Source organism: Tyto alba, unplaced genomic scaffold, assembly GCF_018691265.1.
Source record: "Tyto alba isolate M040663 unplaced genomic scaffold, T.alba_DEE_v4.0 Super-Scaffold_11, whole genome shotgun sequence".
In the NCBI taxonomy this organism is placed as follows: domain Eukaryota; kingdom Metazoa; phylum Chordata; class Aves; order Strigiformes; family Tytonidae; genus Tyto; species Tyto alba.
In genome coordinates, this window is record NW_024881273.1 from 1,911,527 (window position 1) to 1,937,262 (window position 25,736).

The 25,736-nt window shown below is 41.9% G+C and overlaps 1 protein-coding gene across 6 annotated transcripts in view; it reads right to left on the reverse strand.

Moving 5' to 3' along the window:
- Positions 1-25,736, reverse strand: part of CRB2 (crumbs cell polarity complex component 2) — a 72,669-nt gene that overhangs the window by 17,818 nt on the left and 29,115 nt on the right. For 5 of the 6 annotated variants that reach the window (XR_006164757.1, XM_042786412.1, XM_042786410.1 and 2 more), the window contains 5 exons: positions 9,722-10,423; positions 7,274-7,469; positions 6,607-6,746; positions 5,950-6,132; positions 4,897-5,010 (listed from right to left, as the gene is read on the reverse strand). Coding sequence is in view for 5 of the 6 variants with exons in the window: in XM_042786410.1 (XP_042642344.1) it covers positions 4,897-5,010; positions 5,950-6,132; positions 6,607-6,746; positions 7,274-7,469; positions 9,722-10,423 (1,335 nt within the window). In the remaining variant the exon portion in view is untranslated. Of the gene's footprint in view, positions 1-4,896; positions 5,011-5,949; positions 6,133-6,606; positions 6,747-7,273; positions 7,470-9,721; positions 10,424-20,910; positions 21,128-25,736 lie in introns of those variants that run through there. The other variant, XM_032982502.2, reaches the window with a different exon arrangement.

The following is a 25,736-nucleotide window of genomic DNA, read 5'->3' on the forward strand; positions in this document are numbered from 1 at the left end:
TTCTCAGCTTGTATGAGCCTTCTGCTATTGTTCAAGAGAAAACAAATGGGTAGCTTGTGCCCATTCAACCGCCTACTGCAACAAAGAAGTATAACAACTGTGAAGTCCAGAGAACATTGAATCCCTTTAAAAAGATCCATATTTTTATTTATACACATACACATATATATTTACATACACACACACAGGGTCTATCTATATATTTCTGACCGAAAATGTATCGTACCCAAATCCATGTAACGTAAGTCAGCACAGATTCTGATCCCCTGCTAGTCACTACATCTTTTCAAATTCATTACATGAAATATTGCTTATTAGGAACTGTGATTGCTTCTTTTCCCATGATCAGTTTAAGGATATATACAGACTAGGGTTCTCTTAGACAGAATGAGGATGGAGAAATACACAGGCATAACAATTCTAAATAGTACATATATGTGTATATATATGTATATGCGCAAGATAAAATACTTAAATAAGACCTCTTATAAGCCAAAATAGTGGATCACTGAACATCTGTTGTTTCAAAACCACACGCACCTGAAGACTAACTGCTTAGGTGCTTTGAAACTAGAGGATTCCTAAGAAATTAAAAGGATCAGATGATTAATTTTCTAGAGGTTTTAATTCCCCATTCTCACACATTGGCAGTTGTGCAAGTTACAAGATTCAGTCATGGCATTTAAATTCAGAGACTTATTTTGTTCCTAATAATTTGTAAAACTGCTTGGAGGAGGTCAAGACAAAGAACACTAAGTATGTCAGAGGGTTCTTAGCAGAAAAATGTCACAAAATGGAGAGTGAGCTTTGGATAGAAATTTCCAAATTCTCACACATGTTCTTTAGCTAGAGATTAGCAACTTCCTCACTGTGTTGGTAAATGAGTTGCAGAAATGTAGGGGTTTCTTTCCAGGCTTCATCTATCCTAGTCTTAAGACTTAGACTTCCCTTAAGGAAAGGAAATGAAACTTTGGTCTGCCTGAAGTGTACATGGCAGTTCACATCCATAATAGCCTCCTGGCCATTATCACTGAAAATAACAAACATTACTGATAGGCATTTTAAGTGAAAAATCAACACACTGAATCTAGTCTAATATCTGACATCTTGAAGTCATCCCTCCTGGCAGACACCAGTACAAGACAGCCTTCTCACCATACCTACACACAGGGGAATTCTGTCCCTCTGGGACACTGCTCTGCCCAAGTACTTGACTGGCCTGATTCTAAAGATGACATTAAGCTGGGCTTCACCCATTTTGGTTAGTAAGGAAGTCAAATTTAATTCATCAGAGTTGCTTCACCACTAATAATCCTCTCAAAAGTCTTTAACCATGGTGAGCTGGCACATCTCAAGCTGTCTGTAGTCAGAAAACCTATGCAAAGTGCTAGTTCAAAACAGAATGTGCAGTCAACAAGCATCAGAATCTCAGAGGACGCTTTTGATCAAAACACCTGACACCTGGACACGAGCAGGACCTAGACTGAAGCGCACGCTCTTGCAGCATTCTGGTCAGATGACAGGAAAGTCAGAGGTCTGCTTAAGCAAGGAGCTGTGATCCAGAAGGGAGATGCAATGTGGAACGGAAGGGAAGCAGGGGGGGTTCTCACAAAGTGTTCCCTAGCTCCCTTCAGCTATATTTACCAAAGGGATTCTGTTGAAGGGGTAACAGTCCTCTAATCTCCTTACTATCTTAACCTTTCAGCTGCCCTTTCTGTAGGGGCTACATCTCTAAAACAAATCTGACATCAAGAAATACCTGCACAAAAAAAAATTAAATCTATCTAAAGGTGGTTAGAAGGCAGAAGCATCTCCCATTTATTTCATGACCCACGACCCAGGAATTCAAGCCTATTTGATCTGGGCTAGCACTCTTACAGAGTAACCATTTATAGCCAGCTACACAGAAGGTATCCTACTTCTTTAAGGACAATGGACAAAGACATTATGGCTGAACAAAGTTAAATGGTCAATAAGCACTCCAATTATATTGAGACACATTCACAATCACAATCCCTCCCAAATTTACCACCGCATCACCTTCTGATTTTTCATGAAAGTAGAAGCATTCCTCAGCCATGTGCAAAAAGGATCAGAATTTTACCATGATCACAAGGTGCCACTGCCAAGAAATGTCTGCAATTGAGATGATGGTGCTCTTCCCCTCTCATTCAGGCTGACCAATGCCACTGTACGGCGTTTTAGGACATTGCCTTTCTAAAAACAACTTTAGCAGGAGTGGAAATACAAGTGGGAGTACTCAGACCATTTAAAAGTTTTTAAAGAATGAATGAGCCAAATTCTACTTAAGTGATAACATTCTTGCAGGTTAAAAATCAGTTCCCATTCCAAATCGAAGTACCTGTCTTCTCCATGTCCTGGCCTAAATTATTGCCTAGTACATACGTGATGGACTGAAACCATTCCTATGAATAAAGAATTCATTTTGTGGTGTTGTTTTGTTTTTTGTTTTTTTTTTTTTTTTCCTAAAAGACAAGACTTTTCCTAATACGCTTTTTCTCTTGACCACAGTTGACATAATTTCCAAGACCATGCAAGTTTCACTCTCCTTCTCACTTATTTTAATACGCATGCAGTCTTTTGATTCATACTTCTTGCATCCTCTCAGTGTACATCCTCTACCAAAGCACAAACTGATGCACTGAACAGACTCTTCAGGACCTACTATGTAGTTCTCTCAGCAGTGAGGCAATGCTTTCGCAACAACTACATTTCAGACAGAGCTGGCTCATCTCCCTGCACTGCTGTTGCTTGAGACAGCACTGAGGCAGTTAATTTGCAAAGAAAGAATTTCTCCTGACTCACATTGTTATCCCAACACTCCCCAAATTCCTCAGACTGAAGAAAAAAAAAAAGTACAGAAAGAACCCCCTGCCGCCCCAAGAAAGCATTCTTCATCAGAGTAGCAAGTTCACTTTAATCAGCGGAGGCAGCTTAAACCCAAGTTCATAGCAGACCTAAGCTGCCACAGAAATGTGTTTTGAACAGAAACATTATGGGAAGCTTCACAAAGTTGTTCTGTGATCCTAATAGGAAGTAATAAGCTGTTTACCCAGCATGACTGTACTGGGATTAATTGACAAAGGAGGGGAGATTAATTGCTATTATTTCCCTGTCAGCTTCACTCCTCCACACGCACTCACTGATCTCACAGACTGCTCTCGGCCTTTCACTCTGTTAATGTGTCAGAACTACCTCAGCTGAGACAAAGTCCTTTACCAAAAGCAATATCCAGAAGAGCAACCTGCTTCTAAATCCCTTTCAAGTACTAATGAACCCAAATTTGATGCAACAGAATGAACTCTAGCACTCCTTTGCCCATCATCCTGTGCTTCTGTCAGCTTTTCTGCTCATGAGCATGCTAAGAATTGGAAAGGATTAAACAGATCTGCAGTTTGGCAAAGCACAATGAGATTCTCAACTCTGTGAGGGTGTTGGGGCACTGAAGGAGGAAAAGGGAACAAGGCACATATGTGCGTGGGAATTCTGACAAGTAGGATAAACTTTAAACCATCTCTTTGGACAAGATCTCAGTTCACGAGTACAGCACTGTAACTATCCAAGAAAGTAGCAATAAAAAGCTTAGATAAAAGCCTATTTTCTAAGACTTTACCTACAAAAGCAAATTTTTCTTGGTCTAGCCTAAATTAGCATTCCAAAGCAAACAAGATAAACCAGACAACCCCACAAAGAATTCAGCCCGGTTACAAAAGGTGTTAACTAGGAGTTGATTTGAGATTCTGGGAGTTAAAGTACCTGTGTAATGGGTCTTCCCACGAAAGAGCTGGACAGAGTTACACCAGAGCTCAACCACTACGACCACAGAAGGAAAACAGGAAACTTTCCCATGCAATAAAGGCCTAAACCAGTCTCTGGAATGCTGCTACCCGCTGTTGCAAGAAGTTAAAAGGACAAGGCTTTCTTCTGGCTTCAGGTTTTACTTTTTCCCACGAGATGGCAGCCTAGTAACACTGCAGAAAGGTTACATTTGCCTCAAAGATACATAAATACAAGATTGTGCTGGGGACCACCTTTCTTATAAACTCCTTTTTAGTGTTAAACTGCTAAAAACAGAGACTACGCATGGAATTTAAAAATGCAGAAGACTGAGAACGAGTATTTTAAACTAAGATGAAGCTTAGTATCATTTAGCAATGTACCCTCCCAACAGAGTTGATGTGCAATACTCACTATCCCTTAATTTCTCAGCTAGAAAACTGAGACCCATTAGGGTCAGGCAGGGCATTTGCGTAAGAATCCGGACTTGCCATTCCCCTGTAAACAGAGAAGGCTTCATCTGCTCACATCACAAAGACCTTTTGACCTCCTAACATAGCAGATTACTGCCTTCAGCCAAAAATCACTGGCTTTTATCATTCAGGGGTGTTAGGGAATGGAGATGTTTTACAGATACTTTATGTGCCGGTGATCCAGTCTGATACAGTCAGTAGCTTGTGACAACTAGAATGTTAAGCACCCCTTTTTTATTTGAAGGCTGGTTTTGTTCACCTTCATATTATGTGTATAAAAAACCCCCATGGTTCTCACAATGAACTTTCAACTCCAGGACACAGCTCCCCTAGATACACTGATTTTAGACTCTTCTACATAGCTGATCATATGTCCCAAAATCTAGTTCACAGCCTACCAGCTTACTTGCCCCAAATCACATAGCTTTCCCATGGCATTTGAGCCCTGAACTGCAGGTGTCCTGCTGCACCACGACTGCACTCCTCACAGTTCATCTCAGCCCTGCCCAGCAGCCGGGGCTACCCAGCACTGGAATCCAGTCCTGCAACCAGGCAGTAGGGCAGCAGCTCAGCATTAGTTAACGAGGTGGACCCAACTCCAGCCACCCCCCTTCACCAACGTTACCTGAATAACCTGGTGGGCAATGACAAAGGAAGCCATTAACAAGGTCCAGGCAGAGCCCTCCGTTCTGACACGGCTGGGACTCGCATTCATCAATGTTAGTAAAGCAGGTCTCCCCTTTAAAGTGAAAACACAAATAGGCGTCTTAAGTCCACACATGCATCAGTGAAGGAAAGACTTTGAATGACAACTGCATTCATTTTTTGCACTTCTGTTCTGTCATCTAAAAATGCAAAAGACTTTCTTGAATTCTAGCATGTCTCTCCAGACATGGCAAATGGATACTATCACTGAAACAATTAGAGAAAGAGAAGTATGGAAAGATCAAATGATCTTCCAGTGTCATGAAAAGAAGCAGTGGCAGGATCAGAACTTCCGAACCATTCCCATCTATTCAATAGTGTGTCAAACTCTCCTTTTACTCTCAAAAAATAATACAATACGATTGTTTGGCCCTTCCTACCAGGGAATTTCCCCAGCTGTTAAATCCAGCCTTTTATGCATAAACAAGGGAAAGGGTGGTATTTCAGCTGAACATCCACAGAGCTTCTAACTCCAAGAGCAAGATAACAAGAACCCCCTCTTCTCCTACCCACTCTGATTACACAGTTACTGTCATGAGAGTAGTCTCATAAAGGAAACATCTAGTATAGTCATCTGTGACTCCAGGGAATTAGTTTCCTCTGATGAGGAGTTTCACAGATGTCCTGTAGGGATGAATTCTGCCATATGCATGAGAGACCACAAAGGGAAACCGCCCTGGCATCTGCATAGCCAGAGGGCATTCATCAAAGCACTTGGAAAGTGCATAGGTTGTTGCCTCAGCCTTGAGACAGGCGTGCTGGACAGAGAACGACATTCACACAGCTGTCTGCATTATACTCACACAGTATGTGAACCGAGGCACGTTCCTAATGCATCGGGCTGCCGCCACCTCTGAAGTACCAGTCATTAAGTGACTTTTGTTGCACAAATAACACTGCTCCATTCCTATCTACTCAAACCATACAGCATCTACCAACTTCAGGCAGGATGAACATTTACTGCATAGCTCACCTGCAAAGCCTGGCTGGCACCAGCAGAGGAAACCAGCTGCTTGGCTATAGCTGAAATTACTGGGGAAGTCAGGTTGTGTTCCATAATAGGCTTGGTTGGATCGCTCAAAGCATACACCTCCATGGTGGCAGGGATCTGTCGCACACTCATCCACATCCTCTTCACAGCGCTGCCCTGCGTAACCTGCCAGGAGACATCAGTGTCAACATCATGCACAGCTTCACTGGAACTAGTCTCCCAAATATTGTGTCTGTCCTGAAGGTGAAAATGAGACCCAGAAGACACTGCAGCTCATCTAGCAGGGAGCCCTATGGCCCTCCACTTTCTCCACTATGTCAAACACAGCAGCCAAATAATCAATTTGCAGGAAAGCATTACCTCATGATAGAAAAACACATGATGGAAAATGGCAGAGAGTCGGGGTGCATTTCCCAGCAATGAGGTCAAGTGGACCTCAGGATGGCCTGTAAAGGGCAGCAGTAGCAGCCTCACTGTTTCAGACAATGAAAAAAAAAAAAAAAAAAAAAAAAAAAAAAATCACACTGGACCATGCAGTACGATCATTAATTCTTTACTACTTCAACATGGCAATTTCCCATGTGCTCCCCATTGCAATGCACCTACAAGCCAGCACAGCAAAATAGATTTCTAACCTACCCGGCCAGCAGGCACAGCTGTAGTTTTTGATTCCCTCCACGCACGTGGCATTGTTCAGACAGGGTTCAGATGCACACTCCAGGATATCCAACTCACAGTGGTTCCCCTCGAAGCCTGTGTCACTGCAGTCACAACGGTAGCTGTGGGGCAGCAAAATGGAGCAATGTTTAATTCGACTGCAAAGCCCCGTAATAAAGAAGGAGCAAACTGAGCTGAGCTGTCAGTCCTCACAGCCACTTGTGGGGCAGAGGGAAAAGACAGTTCCCATCTACATGAACAGGCCACACTAATGATGGAGCAGAAAACCCTCAGCAGCCTGAGTTCACACCTTACCTAGGAAAAAGTAAATTCAGACACACAAGTATATTCCCAGCAGTTGCCTTTGCTGTTCATGCTCTGCAAATCACCTCCATTTGTATCTGATATATCAGCTGGAAGCAATAACCAGAATCCTTTCCTACCCTCCTTTATGCTTCCTAGGGAGTTCTGCTGCCTGGAGAGGCCTTCTTGCTTATTGCCATAAATCATTCTCCATTACTGCTACTGGGCCCACCAAGATGTACATTCCAATTCCCCCCACAGATTCTACTCTGATTTTCACTTGTTACCCTAAGTAGACCTTTAGATCACTCCTGGTATTCTAACTGCCCAAACACTGATTTCTCACCTGTTAATGAGGTCATGGCAGGTCCCGTTGTGCTGGCAGGGTTGGCTCGCACATTCATTGATGTCCACCTCACAGTGGATCCCTTGGTAACCTGGTGCACAGGTGCAGGTGTAGAACCCAATGTGATCATTGCACAAGGCTCCATTCTGGCAAGGGTCTGAATCACATTCATCTATTTCAACATCACAGTTCATACCTTTGGTACAAAACAGAGAAATACCTGTGTTACAAGTCCAGAGGAGTGTATCTGTGCTGCCTGGACTTCGGAGCTGGAATGACAAAAAGCCATGTCATCGACCCAAAGTGGCTAGCATAGTGATCTGTTCTAACTTTCCGTAAGAATAGAACAGCATGTGATTCTTACAATTAGGACCTTTCATTTTTATTTGCAAACAGAATTGTTTTGTCTAGACTTTGGGATTTTAGTCTTCTATCAAAATTAGAAATAGTTTCCAGTATTTGCAAAGCTTTAGTCTCTTTTATTCAGGTTTGCTGAAGTAACCAATCAGTCAAAACTTCCCAAATAACATCCACTTTTTTGAGTAAGCCATAAAATCTTGATCTTACATACAGTTCTTAAAAATCTAATTATAGTTGTTTTGGTTTGGGATCCTTTGAGGGCAGGGAGGACGGGGATGGGAAGAGAAGAGTCACACTGCTAGTCAGTGTTATTTAAACTTTTATATATGATATAGCTCTTACAGTTTTAGTTAGACATGGTACTCTTCACTTGAGTTGCGTTGCTATTAATCAGATCCAGTGTTCTACATCAGAGGCAGCTGCATTTTGGGTATGGGAAAAGTGACCTCTACCCTGCTTCTCCAAAATATTGTTCCATTTGCTTAAATAATATTTGTAACTTGCTTTGAGATACCTAGGAAAAAAGCATTAAAGCAATGCAAAACTCCATTTACAGTGATACTACATATTAGTAAGTAATTTTATTATGAAATGCTATTAAAAATTAGGTGTTAGCTCCAATGTTACTAGTCAAGAATAACAGGAAGTCACTCATTTTTGGTCCAAAGTCTCAAATGTCCCTGACAGAATAAGACCTCCTGCATGACTTCTATCCAACTAACTTACATTGCACCCCTGAGTTGTCCATGGCCTGGCATCACCTCAAACCACTCTGGTGGTACTGGCCAATCTACCTAATCTCCCCTTCTTGGCAAAGGTTCACCACATAGCGGACATGGCCATCCTAATCCTGATGGAATGTGGGCCCCCTAATCTGCTGGTTCAAACCTGTCAATAACCACGCAAAACTTCCTTCACCCAAATTCCAGCAGCAAGCACCAGGAAACAGTCTGGCCTTGCTAGTCAGTGGTGCTAGGACCTCTGGACAAAGCACTAAATCATAAAGCAAAGCCTCATATTTAACATCAGAGTAACCTGGAGCACAACAAGCTCCTCCAGCTGCCTGGGTCATTTTATCTCTTCCTTGGCAGGGGAATCCCACAATCCTGAATTGAGGACTCAGCATAAAGATAAAAAAGAAACTGATTTGCAAATAATTATGCTTGATACTGAAAATCAGTAGGAACCTTAAGGACTACAGAGAAATTCTGCTTTTTTTTTTCTCCTTCATCTCTGTTCATTTTTATCAGTGTAAGTCAGCATCATGAACTGCGTTCTGGATGTTGTAACCTCTCCTCATTCCACTGGTAATCAGCAGCATTCCTTCACAGCAACCTAACTCTCTTTAAACACTTCAGTCTGTGACAAGAGGAAGTCTGAGAAAGTTCATGTGCTAGGTGGTACCAGGCAGACGTGGGCGCAGTACAATTGCATTCCACTCTGATAAGCAGGGCTGGAGAAAGGAGAATCCCCCAACTGCCTCCCTCACAGATAACTCACAGGTGTAGATTATTCTCTGAGCCACCATTAGCACAGATGCACAAAAAAGACAGATACTTACGTCACATGCCAAAAACATTTCCCAGATCCCAAAGAATTAGAAAACAAATCTCAGACTAAGAGCCACTTTATTCCAAAAAGACTACTTCCCTCAGAGAATACACGTTATACCTGGAAACACTAAGTATACATTTCCTGATAATAAATCTCTTTTCTTGTTTATCTTCCTCATTTTCATACTGAGAGCTAACCACATCTACTTTGTATCTAGTACTCAAGTCTCAGACAGTCCACCCACCTCAACTCTTAGATGCATGTCTGTCAACATCCACACCATCGGAGCAAATCAAAGCCTCAGCTGTCACCCAGAAGCTGCAACAAGCAGCCCTACACCATTATTCACAGAGTACCAAACACTCCAGAAATATGAGTCGAGCAAGAGAGATTTAGTCTCACAGCTGTAAAACAACAGCTTCTCAAGACAGCTACTAACATTAAAAGACACAGCACCAGCAGGCAAATTGTGGCACCACGTGAACAGCAAGACATAACCCAACCACCCAGCTAGTACGTGAGCATGGACGGTACCTGTGTAGCCGGGGACGCACTCGCACAGATAGTGATCCATCTCATTCAGGCAGGTGCCGTTGTTTTTGCAGGGCCGGGACGCACACTCGTTAATATCTATTTCACAGTTGTACCCTTGGAACCCTGGCACGCAGAAACAGTTATACTCATTCACCCTGTCTCGGCAGATGGCTCCGTTCTGGCAGGGCTTGGAGGCGCACTCATCGATGTCATCTCTGCAGTCGGCCCCGGTGAAGCCAGGCTGGCAGATGCACGTATAGTCCCCAGAACCCTCGACACAGGTCCCGTTATTTAGGCAGGGGTGGCTAGAGCACACAGAGCTTTCTGTTTGGCAGCCATCTCCATTCAGTCCTGTTTGGCATTTACAGGTGTAGCCATTTACGCTATCTACACATTCAAAACGAGGGTCTTCACAAGGGTTGCTCTCACACTCATTAATATTAATGTTACAGTCAACACCTGTGAAGCCAGGCATACAGATGCATTCGTATTCCAGGAGTCCTGCAGTCCCGTTGCAGATCCTGTGGGCAGGACACTCATGTTTAATACATGCGTCATAGAGGACTTCACAGTTTATGCCCATGTAGGCTACAGGCTCCACAGGGCAGATGCACCGGTAACCCACTTCCAAATCCTTACAGCTCCCACCATTTTCACAGGGGGATGAGGAACAGCTGCTATCATTTTCAGAGTATGAAGTTCCTGTTGAGAAAAGAGACTTTTTGTTAATCGGCATTTATAGCCCTAAAGAAGTTTGTTCTGCTGATCATCACATACAACTCAGAGATTGCCCACCTAAATTCCACATTGCAAGGGGCTGTTCTAGCCATTAGCTGAGAAGGATACTGGAGAATCAAACATTTACTATAAAGGTAGCAACACAACATGCCTTCATACAATAGCAATCAGGAATTTCTTCGGGTGACCAGATGCCTGGTTTTTAGGAGGCACTCACAAACCAACTGTTTTCTTGTGCTCATTCATCCCTGAATCACTTTGAGACCAGTGAAACATATCGCCCTCAATCCATTCACAAGATGAACTCTGTGTAAAATTCAACAACCCCTTTCACCAGTAGGACACAGGACTTGTGCTTGGAAATCCAGAGAGGCAGACAGTATGTTTTGAGATATTGGCTGTGGCTCTTAATGTCTCAGCTGCTCCTTCCAGGGACACAATTTTTTCTCATCTAATCCACTAGTGAGTTGAAGATGCTGCCATAAACAATCCAACCCAAACTCCAAACTGACACATTTCACAGAGTCTCTGATAACATCGAGCAGCACAAAGTTTGATAACCATTGGCCAGGCACCCTCTCCCCACAGGTGTGACATGTAAATTTACACAGCAGGAAATTTTTAGGTGTTACAAGAACAGCAAAGAAGAACAGAGACTGATGAGATTCACTGTACTGATGGCATTTTAGATCCAAACTCTTAGTATCTGCAGAGTCAAAACACCAGCAACTAATGTTGAGACCAGAGTCCCCTAAATCTGGGAACATTTGGATGTGATCAATTTATTCATACCCAGCCATAATGTCTTGCTGTCCCCAAAATGTCAGTGTTTAAAAGGCTCTTGCCCCATTAAGCAATTCCACCATCCAGCAATGTGATGGGACATGCCCATGGGACTGAAAATTCAATTCATATATATGAAATTATACAGGATACACGATACAAAAAAGTGTTCGAATTAGATATTTGTCAATGGAGCAGAATGGAATAGGAGGAATCCTCATTTCCTTTCCAAAAGAAATTTCAAATTCACTTTGTAAAACAATCTGGTCAAAGGGCAAAACAGCCCAGGGGACAAGAGATAGTTGCATTGATATTAGAATTAGGATATATGCCCTGGGCTTAATGACACAATTATACATTTCCCTTCTCCCCCTCCCCCCCAAAAAAATAACCAACAAAACCAACAAAATAATATAAAGGGAGAAAGGCAATGCAAACAGAGAACTCCTCCTTTCACAAAGGCAGCAGTCATCAGCCTCTCATCCCACTGTGGCCTTCTGATATCAGAGTTTTTTGTTCTGCTCCATTCCAAGATACACAGGAGAGAAGCTGTGGGGTAGAGATACCCCAGACTGGTTCCTGCATGAGTGTTATGAAACATCCAAACTTGGAAGTAACTCTACACACAACTATATAGCAGATGTTTTGAAAATGTCTATGAAAAATGGCCACAAAGCAGAGGTAAACCTTATGAAATATCAAATGGTGTCTGAGAAATAGCTACTGCTTCTCGTGAGACAATCCTGACTGTCTAGCATTGGAAGGCATGAAATCACTAGCATTCAACCTTGAGTTTAGATGTCATTGTGTAAGAAAACTCTTTGCCCTTTTTGCTGCCTTCTGTATGTAACTGTGGGCCAGCTAGTGACAGGAATCAGTCTCTGGGAAACTCCATAAAACTGCAGGTGGAGAGCGGGCAGTTCCTCTGACACTACTCACAGCTCACCACCCTCGGCCCTCACTACATTACTGTTAGTTGAGAAATGTTGTTTTAACATGCTCCATGCTAAGGATTTGCCAGGATCACATACCACAGCATCACTTCGCAGCTGACCTTCCAGATTCTCTCATTCATGCCATCATTATCCCAGCCCATTTTTGGTCATGTTTGCCTTGCTCTGGTGCACCTTCTACACACCCAGTAGTTAATCTGTGTCAGCGGTTTTCTATCAACTCACTGCTGCATCAGCTCCTCAGTCTCTTTGTACCTGAAGGTGGAGGCATCCGACTTCAGGGCCTGAAAGGGACTTATAAAAGACTTCGGTTTACAAAAGCCTGCCCCTGCCCTGACCTCCCCCAAATTCCTCCCACCAAAAGACTGTAGTATTTCTAAGTCTTCTTTTAAGAGGCAGTGTTGATGGGGGAGGGAGGGTGCTCAGGGATTTAGACAGCCCTTTCTCTTCCCAGCATCATTTCTACAGCCCACTCCTCCCTTCCTCTCATGTGATGCTGGGGAGAGCTGCTGAGCATTGCACTGTCCAGCAATCTCATTATTCTGCCATCAACCCTTTTATTCTCAGATTCCCAGTCAGGCAGAAAACAAGGATGACGGAATCTGCCTGGAATCTCTGTAGCAATTAGAGCGGGAGCCCAGGAAACTATTCGCAAAAGAGGTTTACTAGGCAGGAGATATGAGCCTTTGTACACTTAATGAGTAACCAGTCCCAGCCTGCTCTTTCCACAGGCCAGGAGCACAGACTAGGATACAAAAAAGAGACCAAGTCCTCTGCATGTTCAGAACAACCTCTCCTATTTGCAGATTCCATCAGCAAAAAAATTGACATTATAACACAATCACCAAGCACTGCTAGCATAGACAGGCTGAAGTAATTTCAAAGGCTACATGCATAGTTTTCTGCTTCCATTATAAGTAGACAATCTAAATGCCTCTTGCAAATAAAGATAAACATCAAATCCCTTTGCTATTTCCTGTCCTTTCCAAAGTTCTTTCACAACAGACATACCTTTTTGAACCTTCTCTATTTTGGTTCATCATGTGACTGCAATGCTCAATAATCTGTATTAGTCATTAATGCCTGTCCATTACAAAAAGATTTGGTGACAATATATGGCCCCATAGTCACACACAAACTTGCAGACACAACAGGGCTGAACGACAGACAGATGCCAAGTCAAGCAAACACAAAACTACACTAGAAAGTCAGAAGGCTCTCTCGGCTTACCGAAGAACAGCAGTATAAGGAGAAGTCCAATCTCCTCGAAATTCACTATAATCACGAACAATAGCAGTGGTTACCTAATTATGCATACTCATAATCTGTGGTGAATAACTAGTTCTGTACAGGGCTGCATAGAGAAAAGCTGAATTCCTGCATTGTTACTGTATTAGTTTTAGCTACTTTCTATGTCCAAGTGTTACCTCAGTTAGGTCTAAAAGTGATGACTTCAGCAGGACCTCATTTTGGAGGAAAATGTTCCTTTTTTGGAACAAAGGTCCTGAAGTACCACAACATTGCTCATAAGGCATGCATGGAGCAGGCTGAGAAGACTCCAGCATGAATCAGTATCTAAGTAACTTCAAATTATTCTGTGACCTGCAGCTTGCAGAAAATTACCCACATGTTTGCCTTACTTAGTAGAGGTTACAGGTGTATTAACAACACTAACTCCAAGTTTATATCATATGTTGCCCTGTATATAACATGCCTCTAGTAATACTAGAATATTTCCCAAGGATAAAACATGCCCCTGTATAAATATAGTATAACCCTAATATTCACTCAGTGCCAGTGCTAAACTTCTGGCTAAATAATTCCACAGATGAGACACTAATTCAAAACAGAATGTGTTACAGAATGATGTCAGAAAGGGGGATTTCAGCAGTGAGAAGCGAGTATAACACTTGTGACATCGCCAGGAAGTTAAACACGGAGACTGCAAGAATTCCATGTACTAAACGGGTATCAAAGACTTAGACTACCACCTAGCTTGAGAAAGAACACACATGACATTTTTAGCTCTGCTTTTGTTGTTTTCATCCATCGGTCCTAGGGCATAAAATAATTCCTCTCAGTTTTGGAATACATTATTATATGAATGTGAATAGCATATGAATATACACCAAATGCTAATAACCACAATGAATAAATTAACTTTTCCTGCTGCACAATATACCAACCATGAAAAGAAGTAACTCAGACTATGCTGTTTCATGAAAATGGTGAAAATCAGGTCAAAGAAGTCATCAAATGACAATAGTTTATAGTTTTCCACAAAAGTAGTTGTTGCTGGATTAACAATGACATTCAGGATTTTTTCTTTGTGTTTCACAAGAATAATGTACAACAGTGATGTTTATAAGTGAAGAAAACCCATAAAAAATACATATATTACAGTCATACCATCCTGCAACCCTACTCTGAAATGAAACTGGAGAAGACTACAGCTTCTTTGAAGAAAAAGTTCCAGGCATTTAGAAGTGGATTAGGAGGAACTTCAAAGGCTAACAGAGTTGCATATAAAGCATTCATTGAGCTCTGTCAGGACAGGTCTGGTTTTACACTTTAAAGGTAGCGGACAAAGAATTTCCCTAAAAGATGAGGTTTGTGACCTTTTGTATCACTTTAAGGCAAAGAAGTTGCATTACCAGGCTTTGGTTTAATAACAGGCTTTTATAATTTCATACATTATACCTTTACTAAATCATCTTGTCAAAGGGCATTTTCAACAGCAAGTTTTCTGGCCATAAAAAGAGAAATCAGAAATTAAAGAGACGCTGGGCAATCCAAGATCCCCCTGGTAGTAGTTCGTTGTCTCTCTCCCAGACAGAAATCTCTTACTTCAGTAAACCAGGACAAGATGCTGTTGCACTGCACTGGCAGAGTTGTGGGAACTGATAAAGACAGTGAGGGAGCAGGAGGTTCCCAAAGAGCTGTAGTGAGGTTTTCATCTTTTTCTTTAAAAAACAAACCAACCCCCTCAACTTTCTCTGTTCACCATTATCTCACACATGTAAAATCTTAGTGGTAACTTCCCCCACAACATGAGTTGCATTGAAGTAACTTCTTTCACAGCCTCCCCACTCCATCCTGACATTATGTTAGCACTGCTGGCAGAAGGTTTTATTAGAGACCAATTATGAGTTGCTAAGAACAATACACAGGACCAGGAGCTTCAGTCATTTTATTACTTAAGTGCTTGTGAGATGCTGCTTTAGCATTACTCACTGGCTTCTATTTTTTGGTTTTGCTTTTCACAAGTTTGTTTCTTCAAAGTCTTGGGAAACTATAATAGAGGATGGATGCCCTCAAGCTGGGGATACACCTGACCTCATGGAAGACACCCATTGCCACACCTTCATGAACCTGCCTCTCAGTTTGATTTTAGCAGTTTAAACTGTTGATCCCCAAAGCCCCGTTCATTGTCCCCCTATCCATGCACATGGTATCTCAAGTTTCTAACTCCTCACAGGGCTTCCCTGGTAACTACCTTAAAGGTGCTCTTAATGGTCACTTAAAATTCCAACAGGGAAACAGCAAGCATTGGAGTTATCAGCCCAGAGATTACCTTGTTTCCTTCATACTGAAGGACAATTTCAACAATTGATTCATGTTTTTATAAAATTATATTTAATGTGGTTTTCAAACAGAAAAATATAATCATCACAAACACAAAAAAATTCTAAGCAGAGTCAGTGGTACTTACTGACAATACCCATCTCTGAGTACCTGTTCATGCATATGCACTGCACTCAGAGTACATTTTCATCCTTTCACTATTGCCCGTGTACAATCTCTCAGCAAAATGCTAATAATCACAGACACAACTACCAGAAAAGTCAGGATGCCATAAGTTTATTTCCTGGCTTAGCAAAAACTTAATGTGAGCTTGGGGAGGCCAGTTCCACTTTATGTATCAGTTTGCTCAACTTAAACAGTTACAGGTAGTTCACAAGTGTCCTGTAAAATTAAATTATTCAAAGCCTTTAATACTTTATATTAGAGGTATTACAGAACTAGGAAGTTATACTTCTCCAGCCTCTATAACACGGAGGTGCTTCATATATGTGCTGTACGTCCCCTTACTTGTCACCCTATCCATGCACATGGTATCTCAAGTTTCTAACACTTATATATGTGCTGATCACCCCAGCACATTTCCCAGTAGAAAAAGATACTGAGGCCAAGGGTAGAAATGGAACCCCTCCACTTCGAGTATCAGAGTAACACAACTACTAAATAAACTCTGAATAAAGGAATTGAAAGAGTTATGTCTCCATGACAACAGCAAGGCATGTGCTTATATTAGTAAATCCCTGCTGACCTCTGCTGATCTTTCCCTAGCCTGGTCAGTGTAAAGGATTAGTGAAAGGGTACACACACTGGGGGCTGTTCCCAGGATCCACACACCACAAAGGAAGGCTGGGCAGGCCTGAAAAGGGGCTTTCACACTGTTCACCCTCTCTCTTCCCCACCCTTGCTAACTTTGGGAGGATAGCATATCTGCTATGGAAGTTAATGGCAGAATAAAATAAAATCTATCTTTAGGAAGTACATTCAGTACTCCAGGGAGCATACAAGGCCTTTTTAGGTAGCTTTACAAGCCCCATTTCCTTCTTGACACAGAGAGATTAAACACTTTCTTCCCAGACCTAAGCAAAGCACCTGCTCCTAGTCATACTAGCATCAGAAAACAAGGCCCTGAAATTCTCTGAGACTACTGACAAGCTCACGACATGCTAATAATTAGTACTGATTTTTCACCTAGCCTAAAATAATCCATAACCAGTAGTCTTTGGCCTGTTTAACACAGTAATGGGCATCTTTTGACAGTGGGCTTTTTGAATTAACATCAGAGAAGGGGATGTGGGCATGGGAAACTTTCCAAAATACCAATGTTTGATCACAACTACCAAGCTCCCAAGCTGCAGCAGCTTACCACCTCTGCCAGCCATGAGGAGAAGCTCTGTTGAAGTAGCTTGCTCTTACCTTCCAACAGCTCCCTCTCCCCCCTAACCACTTCCCATCAGCTTTTCTTTGAATTTCCTGGTCTCATGCTCAAGTGTCACCATTAGGATCAGGTATATTCAATTCCCCCTCAAGATCCTGGTGCACAGAGTAAAGTTCTTCCTCTCCATTTTTTATAAAAGGGAGAAATGATACTTCAGTGAAAATGCAGGCTGAGATACTATCTGGTAGCTGAATCTGAACATCATTATTATCATCTCAGGTTATCAGCTTATCAGATCTGACAATCTCTGTGAAGCAAGACATGGCACTATGACAAAAAAAAAAAACTTAAAATAAAGATTAGGTAATCAAAAGGCAATGTTGGCAATTAGCAGGTAGTTCTCCTAAGGCAATACTGAATAAATGGCCCAGCAAGATGCCAAGTATCCTAGCAATGCCTGCAGCATCTTTTAGAAGAGTCATTTTAAAAAGTGCCTTACTATTCATGGCTTTGATGTACCTTGTAGAGTTTTGGTAGATTACACACACAAGTTCAGTGTTTTAGCCAACTACCGGTTTGAATACTAATTTAAAAACCTCCAGTGAAGTCTCAGATTGCAGTTTTTTCCATCCAAAGTTTTAGATGGATATTGGGCATTCATCACTTCCCAGCCTACTTCTGATGTTGGTTTTGTTTGTTATTGGAGACCAACAAGTTCCAGACCACAACATTTGCATGCAAGGTTTTTGGGTGTGGCAGATCTTTTTCACACCAGACATATGTACAGAGTCTACTAAAGGCCTAGACCACTAGACTTTCATTAAGACAAGCATAAAATGATGTGGCTCAGTTTCCCCTTGTGAAATATGCAGAATATTTACCCTCTCAAAAAAGCAGAATGCCAGTTCCTGGCTCTCTCCCACCCAGCTTGCCCAGTGAATTGCTGAATGGTGCCAAACGGTGGGCAGCAATCCACAGGGTTGAGCAGTGCCAATATTATGGCCAGAGGCATTAACAGCATTAATCAGAAATAACGCTTCAGGGAATTAAACTTACTCTTAACACAGAACAAGTAGCCAGCTAGCTTGTTTTCATTATCTGTTCACTGTTTTAACACAGATTTGAAGATGTAACTCGTATTATCATGCCTCTAGAACTTGGAGAAAGGAGCTGTAAATCCACGTTTTGTGACAATATTGCATATATTGCCACAGCAACTCTTTGATCTTCTATGCTTATGACATCCCAGTATTTTCCCTTAACAAACACTCCTCCAAGATGACCTTCGTGGTTTACACATTCTCTGATCTCTCAGCCATTTCCACAGATCAAATACTGAGACAGGGGGTTTCCTGTGTATTCAGTTAACCAGATTGAGTCACAAACTTTAATTTCCAATTCTTATTTAAATATACCGACAATCAACAAAACAGCTGAAAAGATTGCATTTCTTGGTTTCGACATTTTGAAAGTGCAAGATTTAAACTATCTGTATGTCCAAGCTAATCTCAAGAGCTTGCATTAGAGCAGATAACAAACTGCCAGAAAAAAAGGTTTGTCTGCACATGTTCTCTCTCAATAGGCGTCCAAAGCATTTTCCAGGCCAAAGGTATGTGAATTACTGTGCTCATTGCTGGCTAGAGATGTGGGAACAGAAATGAGTAGTCACTCATTCTGCCCTCCAGAATCTCCTTTAGAACACGACAAATTAAGCTGAGAGCTATTTTGCCCATTACACTGACAGCAGCAGTAAAACTGGAGTCACATGCAAAGCCTGTACCACTGTCCCTCTGGACTTTATTTTAAACAACTGGAGATAGTGCGGAGCTGGCTGCAGGATGGTTTTACGGTTACAGCTTGCAACAGACCATCTGGATAATCAGAATTTTCTCAAAATTTTTGAACAAATAACTTAGTTACTCTGTGCTTCAATGACATTTAGACTAAGTCAATTAGAAATAAAAAGAAAAAAAAGCAGTCCTATGCCTCACAAGGGCAAGAAAAGGCTTTTTGGTATGGCCTTAAAATTCTGCATGTGCTACATAAATGCCACCATTCACTACAGTTAAAATCTGGCCGAATTCCTCTTGCAAAATAGGAGCAGGTGGAAAGACTATGGAAATTACCACTTCCCTTGAGCTTTGCTGGCTATATCAAGATGTGTCATCCACCTGCACTCCAAAAGAAAACAACATTCTCAGTAAATCACTGTTCCAGAAAGGAGCTTTTACCCAAAAGTGAAAAGCTATCAGTGCAATGGTCAAACAGCACAAATCCCCAGAAACATGCCAGCTCTCTGGCAGCCGCATACATGCAATGGGCCTTCCTTTTGCACAATACAAAGCCACCATAATTGCTTCACACTCCAAACCAGTAGCTATGGTTACTAGATACAAAAGACAGTCCTGCTGCTTCCCTGTGGCCAGAAGAATTCCAGGCACTTGGAGAGAATGCACCAGACAAAGAAGCTAGTACAAGGAAGAGAAAAAGAAAAAAAAAAAAAAAAATCAGACAAAAATTAAAACATATTTTGACTTTCATATTTGTAGTCTGAGCTGACCAAAACAAAGGAAAATTAGGAGGGATTCAGTGGAAAAATCCCAAACTGTTGGGAGGTGAAAGGAAAAGCTGAAAACTTTCTCCAACTCTCAAAAAGTACATAAACGTCATCCACCAATGCAAGAAAATGCCAAATGCAGTGTTCAGCAGATATTAGCAGAGAAAAGGCACTTTGACTGTATTTTCTGCATGTTCTCCATATTTTACCTCGACATCTTCATGTCACTGAACATTCCTGACCTATCTCAGTGGAAACCAAACAGTACTTTTATATATAGATATTGGCCTGGAAACGCTGAATAGAGTATAAGGAAGCTGGTTCAATCCCAATCATAATTTCCAGTAAAAGGTTAGACATGTTCCTGACATGACCTTATAATCCCTAGATGACTAAAACAGATGTCTAGGCCCAGCAGACCTCCAGGCACCCACTCCAGAAGAAACCGAGAAATCTGTTTTTCAGGGACCATAAGAAATTGTATACAAGGGCGACTTTCAGAGCCCAAAGATATGTTCACGTGGACTTGAAAAATCCTAGTACACTCAAGAATATTCTTTGGCTATAAAATAAATTTTCAATGTGGAAAAAACAAAAACCAAAACAAAACCCACCATCAGTGTGATAAACTCTTCTGTTACCTCATCACTTCTTGCACTTTTAGAATGGATCTGCTTTCCTCAAAATTTCTAAGTGAGAATATTCATGTAGTATCTTCTTCCTCCACATTTTGTGCCAGAGGTATCTGGCACTTCAGCATATCAGTATACTTCCCTAGGTACACTCCTCTTTTGCCTAGATGTATTTCTAAAGCATATAGAATGGAAATAAAGCTCTGTGTTTCCTCCGTATGGGCACAATGGTAAAATTCAGAACTTTTCAATGGAGAAAATGGTTACTATAATAGCGGAACACTTAATTACATGAAAGTGCATACACTTTTAGCTCTTGTGAATAAATGCATACATACGTGTGCACAGGGAGAAAGATGAAAGGACACAAGAAATAAATAGAAGGGAAAACATATCTAGAATTAAATGCCTGTTTATCTTCCAGATTAGAAGTTTTCAGGCTTCAAAACTAACTGTGAGATTGACATTTTGTTCAGCTACCTTTGCAATACAAGGGCAGGTCACAGATTTGATCCAAAGTTACTTTATAGTAGCTGGGTAAGAATCAGGCACAGAAGACAAAAACTTACCCCAAAATAAGAGGAAAAGTGGCAGCAGGAGAGCAGCATTGTACGCCCTGGAGGTAGTTTTCCTTAATTCCATGACAAGTCTAAGAGTGGCTGTTCTAAAAACCTCTGGGGAGAAACAGTAGTTGGAAACTAGCAAATACCAGCTCTCCCCACATCACGGATTTTGGAGAATTCGCTCTCCTACAGGCACTGGCTCCATGCTCGGCAGGATGGGGGACTAGCACTGACACAGTGGACAGAGTCCCTGTCCACTCTCAAATGCTTCACTCATGTTCCTGGAACAGAGAGAAAACGCTGCCTGGATCGCGTGGATTGAACTGCACAGGGCAAGGCAAGTCGGATTTACAGGCACAGCAGCTGGAGGGCTTACAGGCCCGCGTCGGAAAAGAGCCTAGGCTGCCAAAGGTAGTGAAAAAATCGAAGAACTGGGAGATTCACAGTACAAGGCAAAAAGGAAAAAGGACCCTGTGTGCTTTTCTGCTTTCTGTTTTTTGAACTCCCCCTATGTAATGAAGAAAACAAACCTGGTGCCTCTATAGCTGCGACAGGAGCTCGGAACTGGCTTGGGGACTGAGGGGGCCAGGGGTCATTTCTACGATGCAGACTTCTGTATCAGCTCGTATTTACAAAAAAATCCAGATGATGATCAGTCACACTTTTCTGATAGACTGCTTCATTCAAAGAGAAAATAAGACAAAAGCACACTGTTAATCCCAAAGAGCAGAGTTAGTCCACGTTAGTCCATATTGCTGTCTCTCACACCTCATGATATATGTGAACACACAAGATATGTACCCACAAAATGCACATGAACCCTCTTCCTAATCAAGGGTTATAGAGAGCAACTGGAGATCAACAGAAGTATCTCTAACACAAGCACCAAATCACATCATCACCTTTAGATGCATGTGTTTAGCTTTAGAAGTGGAAAAATTTATCAGTGTCCATTGTTTACGAGAGTAACTGGAAAAAGAGAGCCCACACTCAGTTGTGACCTACTAAGTACCTCTAAATCCATGTCACAATTGGATTAAATTAACTGCAATGAGAATTAAGTACATTGCCTCACCCTTCCACTGACAACTAAAAATAGAAGGCAGGTAAATTAGAATATAAATTCCTAGTTTAAACAAGAAATATGCAAGACAGCAAGGAATTGGGGCAGATAGACCTAGGCTGCACATGATGGAAACAGCAGCAATCCTGCAATGAGTAGTTTATATTATCTCAGAATCCTTGCCAAGCAAACAGAGGCTGGTGGGCCATGTGCAGGGAAATGGGTTATTTACTGCATTGTTTTCACCTTCAGTGCAGAAAGCAGAACAGTCATAGCGAGAGTGTTTTCGCCACCAAAACATGGCAATTCAGGAGCAAATGGTTCATCTCACCATTCTGCCTTGGAATGCCCCAAAGATGATATATCATGTGTTATCAACCTTATCTGGACCACCCTGCCCCCACTTTCATCTCTGGTGTCTTCAGTCTGTTTTCTCAAGATCAGCCTCACTATTAGTTTCTTGCCAGTTACCACAACCATCTGGAACTCATTTCTCTCTCTAAGACTCTCATTTTGCTGTCAGGGGATGTAACCAAATGCTGACATGTGCAGAATCTTTCTGCTCAGAAATTTTTTGCCTCACCTGTGTGAATTATCCTCTTAACAACTCACCTTTTCCAAATCAAAGCAAATACAAATGAATTCATTGCACAATTAACACTGCAAGAAACCACCATTCTTCCTCAACTGAATATAGCCACTTCTGCAAGTTCACTAGTGCAATACTGAACAACACTTGGGAAATAAAACTACCCATAGCAATTTATGACTCATATGTCTACCTGAAGGACATGCTCAGCTTTCAAAAAACAGAATTAGTGTAACAAAACCCCACTCAAGGAAGCAGAGGTCCTCCCACAGAGGCTGCAGCTACCGCTGTGCGGTGTGGCCTGTGGCACCTCATACCCCTGGGCAGAGCCATTAGCTATGACAGACTTGTTACACACTAGCTAGAGTCAGGAAAGAGCAAAACAATTTAGCAGAGGATGAACAATTAAAAAGCTCCAGAGGGGACATTCTTGGTGTGTCTCAGTACGTTTGAAACAACATTTCTAGCAGTAGCTTCTTGTGCTAGTGACCGAGTTTTACTTTGGAATCCTCATTTGGTCTTTCTGTTAAATCAGTGTTGATGAGCTTGAACTGAACTGCTACCATGGCCAATACATCAATAATATTACACATGCAGGAATGCTATGAATGGTACCTTTTTGAAGGTACTATTTCATGCATTTGTCACAATAGGGTTTGGACTTGAGTAACCTGGGAAATGGCAGCAGTATACCGTTCTCAGCCAAAATCTTCCACAGAGAGAGGTGAGACTCTCAGGCCTGTACCACTGCCAGGACACACATATTGTGAGTCCTGGGATTGGAACAGGTTACAAGGGATGATCCTCTTGAAAAAAAACCTGTTCATTTGTTCTCTATGCTAGCACATCCAAGTGGTCTGCTGGGACTTAAGGCTCATTTAGTGTCACTCAAAACCCAAGCTAATGAAGCCTGCACAGGTCAAGACACCCAACTTCCTTATAATAAATCAAAATACCTTAACACGGTGTCTACCTGTGATGATATTAGAATTTAATTTTTGTCAATGTTTGTGGTTGCAATTTTATGAGATTTTGCCAGCGTAAGTGGCAGACCATTTTTGTGCTGGATCCTTGGGCGTACAAAAGCCAATGTGAGTATTAACCAGCTTAGTCCAATTAAAGGACCCTAATGCAACTCTGTTAAGGCCCTGATTTGTTAGGCTTGACTACATTTCCAAAGAAGGAGCACAATTGGGTGGATTTATCTAAAGCATAAGCTCCAAGTCCTTAGTCATCCTTGCTAAAGCCTTCCCCAAACTGGCCATGGTTTGTGCTACCTCTCCCTTGCTGCAGTCCAACGTCAGCATAATCTGCTCTTTAACATAGTATTAAAACTAGAGCCAAAGGACACAGCTGCTTTCGTCTGTGTAACACTTATTACGAGAGACTTAAGGACAGAGTAACAGCAAGGCTTCTATTCTCAGCCAGTAGGCAGGAAACTTCGCAAGCCGGAAATGCATGCCATGAAAATGGGGCAGCAGTAGGCAAACTGGATTAAGAGAAAAGGGTCTGGGGTACTCAGCAGAACCTTTCTGCCTTCTTATTCTATACCTTTCTGTATACTTTTCACAAAACAATCCTATACCTTTTCCTACAAACAGTTCAGGATGAACTGTGCAGCAAAGTATCTAAGCAAAACAGTCTGTGCTTTCCATTCAAAGAACAGTGTATGCTTGCGTGAGTTTCACAATCTTTCCTCACACAGGGCTTAAAATAATCCTAATATTACAGATTGGATACTAAAGTTTAGATGCATGATATGACAGCCAATATCACAGACAGAAGCTGGTAAGAATAAAGGCATTCCTGTCTCCTGTCATAGGCACATGTTGTAGCTGCCTCAGAGGACAAAGTTTCACCTTCCCTCCTCACAGTTCTGGAGCACCACCACTGAATACAGACCTACTTTTCTGATTTGAAAAATGCAAGCTAACTGTGTCAAAGTTGTCTGATTTTTTTCCACAGCTTTGTCCTCTGAGGGCTTTTAGACACAACCATAAACAAATGAGTCCATACTAACAGTGGCTGTGGACTTAGAATTTGGGAAGTAGAGCTAATAAAGAAACAAACTTCCAGTTCCACCCAAAAACAATGTGCAAAAAATGACTGCTTCAGTATGCTTGTCTGCTCTCTATCGCTGCTAAAAAGTGCCAGGCATATTTTTAAAAAGTTCAAGGTTTGGAATTTCAAGCCTACAGACTCACAGGCCAATTCTGTAAACTGAAAAGTTCACATACAGTTTGGTGTAATGCTTGAAGGTTCTCTGGGGTCCGATCCCTAACTCAAAATTTGCTCTTTCCCATAATAACCAAAGTTATTGCCTTTAACACGCACTATCGCTGCTTCTCCAACTGGCCACTAGCTGTCCCTCCTGTGCTGCACCACTTCAAGCCAAGGCCGCTGCGTGAGAACAGGAATTGAAAAGAAATTCAGGTATCCCCAGTGCTGCCAAGCCAATGCAACTACACACATCCCGAAACCCTGTAGGACTGTGCCAAGCAGCACGCCGAACACTGTAAGACCTACTGCAACATCTGCACATCAGGAGAGACAAGGAGGAGTTTTATCTGTGAATCAAAACTTTAAAGTTGCTATTAAAACCTGGCAAAATCACACAAAATTTCCAGCCTCAAGACATCATAATTGCACTTTTTAGACACAATAAATCTAGTTTCCTATCACTGCTAATCATGTAATAACTGCTGGCAAAGAAATCATGCTGCCCGAGTATTGAGCATATCACACTGGTCAGCCCTAGGTAATGGCAATGAAACAATCAACATAACAAGAAATGGCATAAGGTTGCTATTTCTTGTGATGCAGTAACTTGACAATGTAATGATTGGTCAGAGTTCTGACCCAGTCTCACTTTCCTGGAGCGCAATAATCAATTTCAGATAAAATTGTAGAGTTGAGGAGGAACAAGGTTGGCGGTCAAGCAGGACAAAGGCAGAATGAACATTTATTTATGCGAATTTCATACTGAATGTAGCATCCATATTGCATACGCATAGGTTTGGGGTCTAACTGCCCAGACACGCAGCCCTGCAAGCATGGCCATCAGGCGCCATCCTGTGGCAACGGGCTCTCACGCTTGTGATGCACCAGCCACCGGGCTCCAACGCACGATTTCTGTCAGTCATACAGCTACAAACAGCGAACAAAACCTCTGTGAAATCC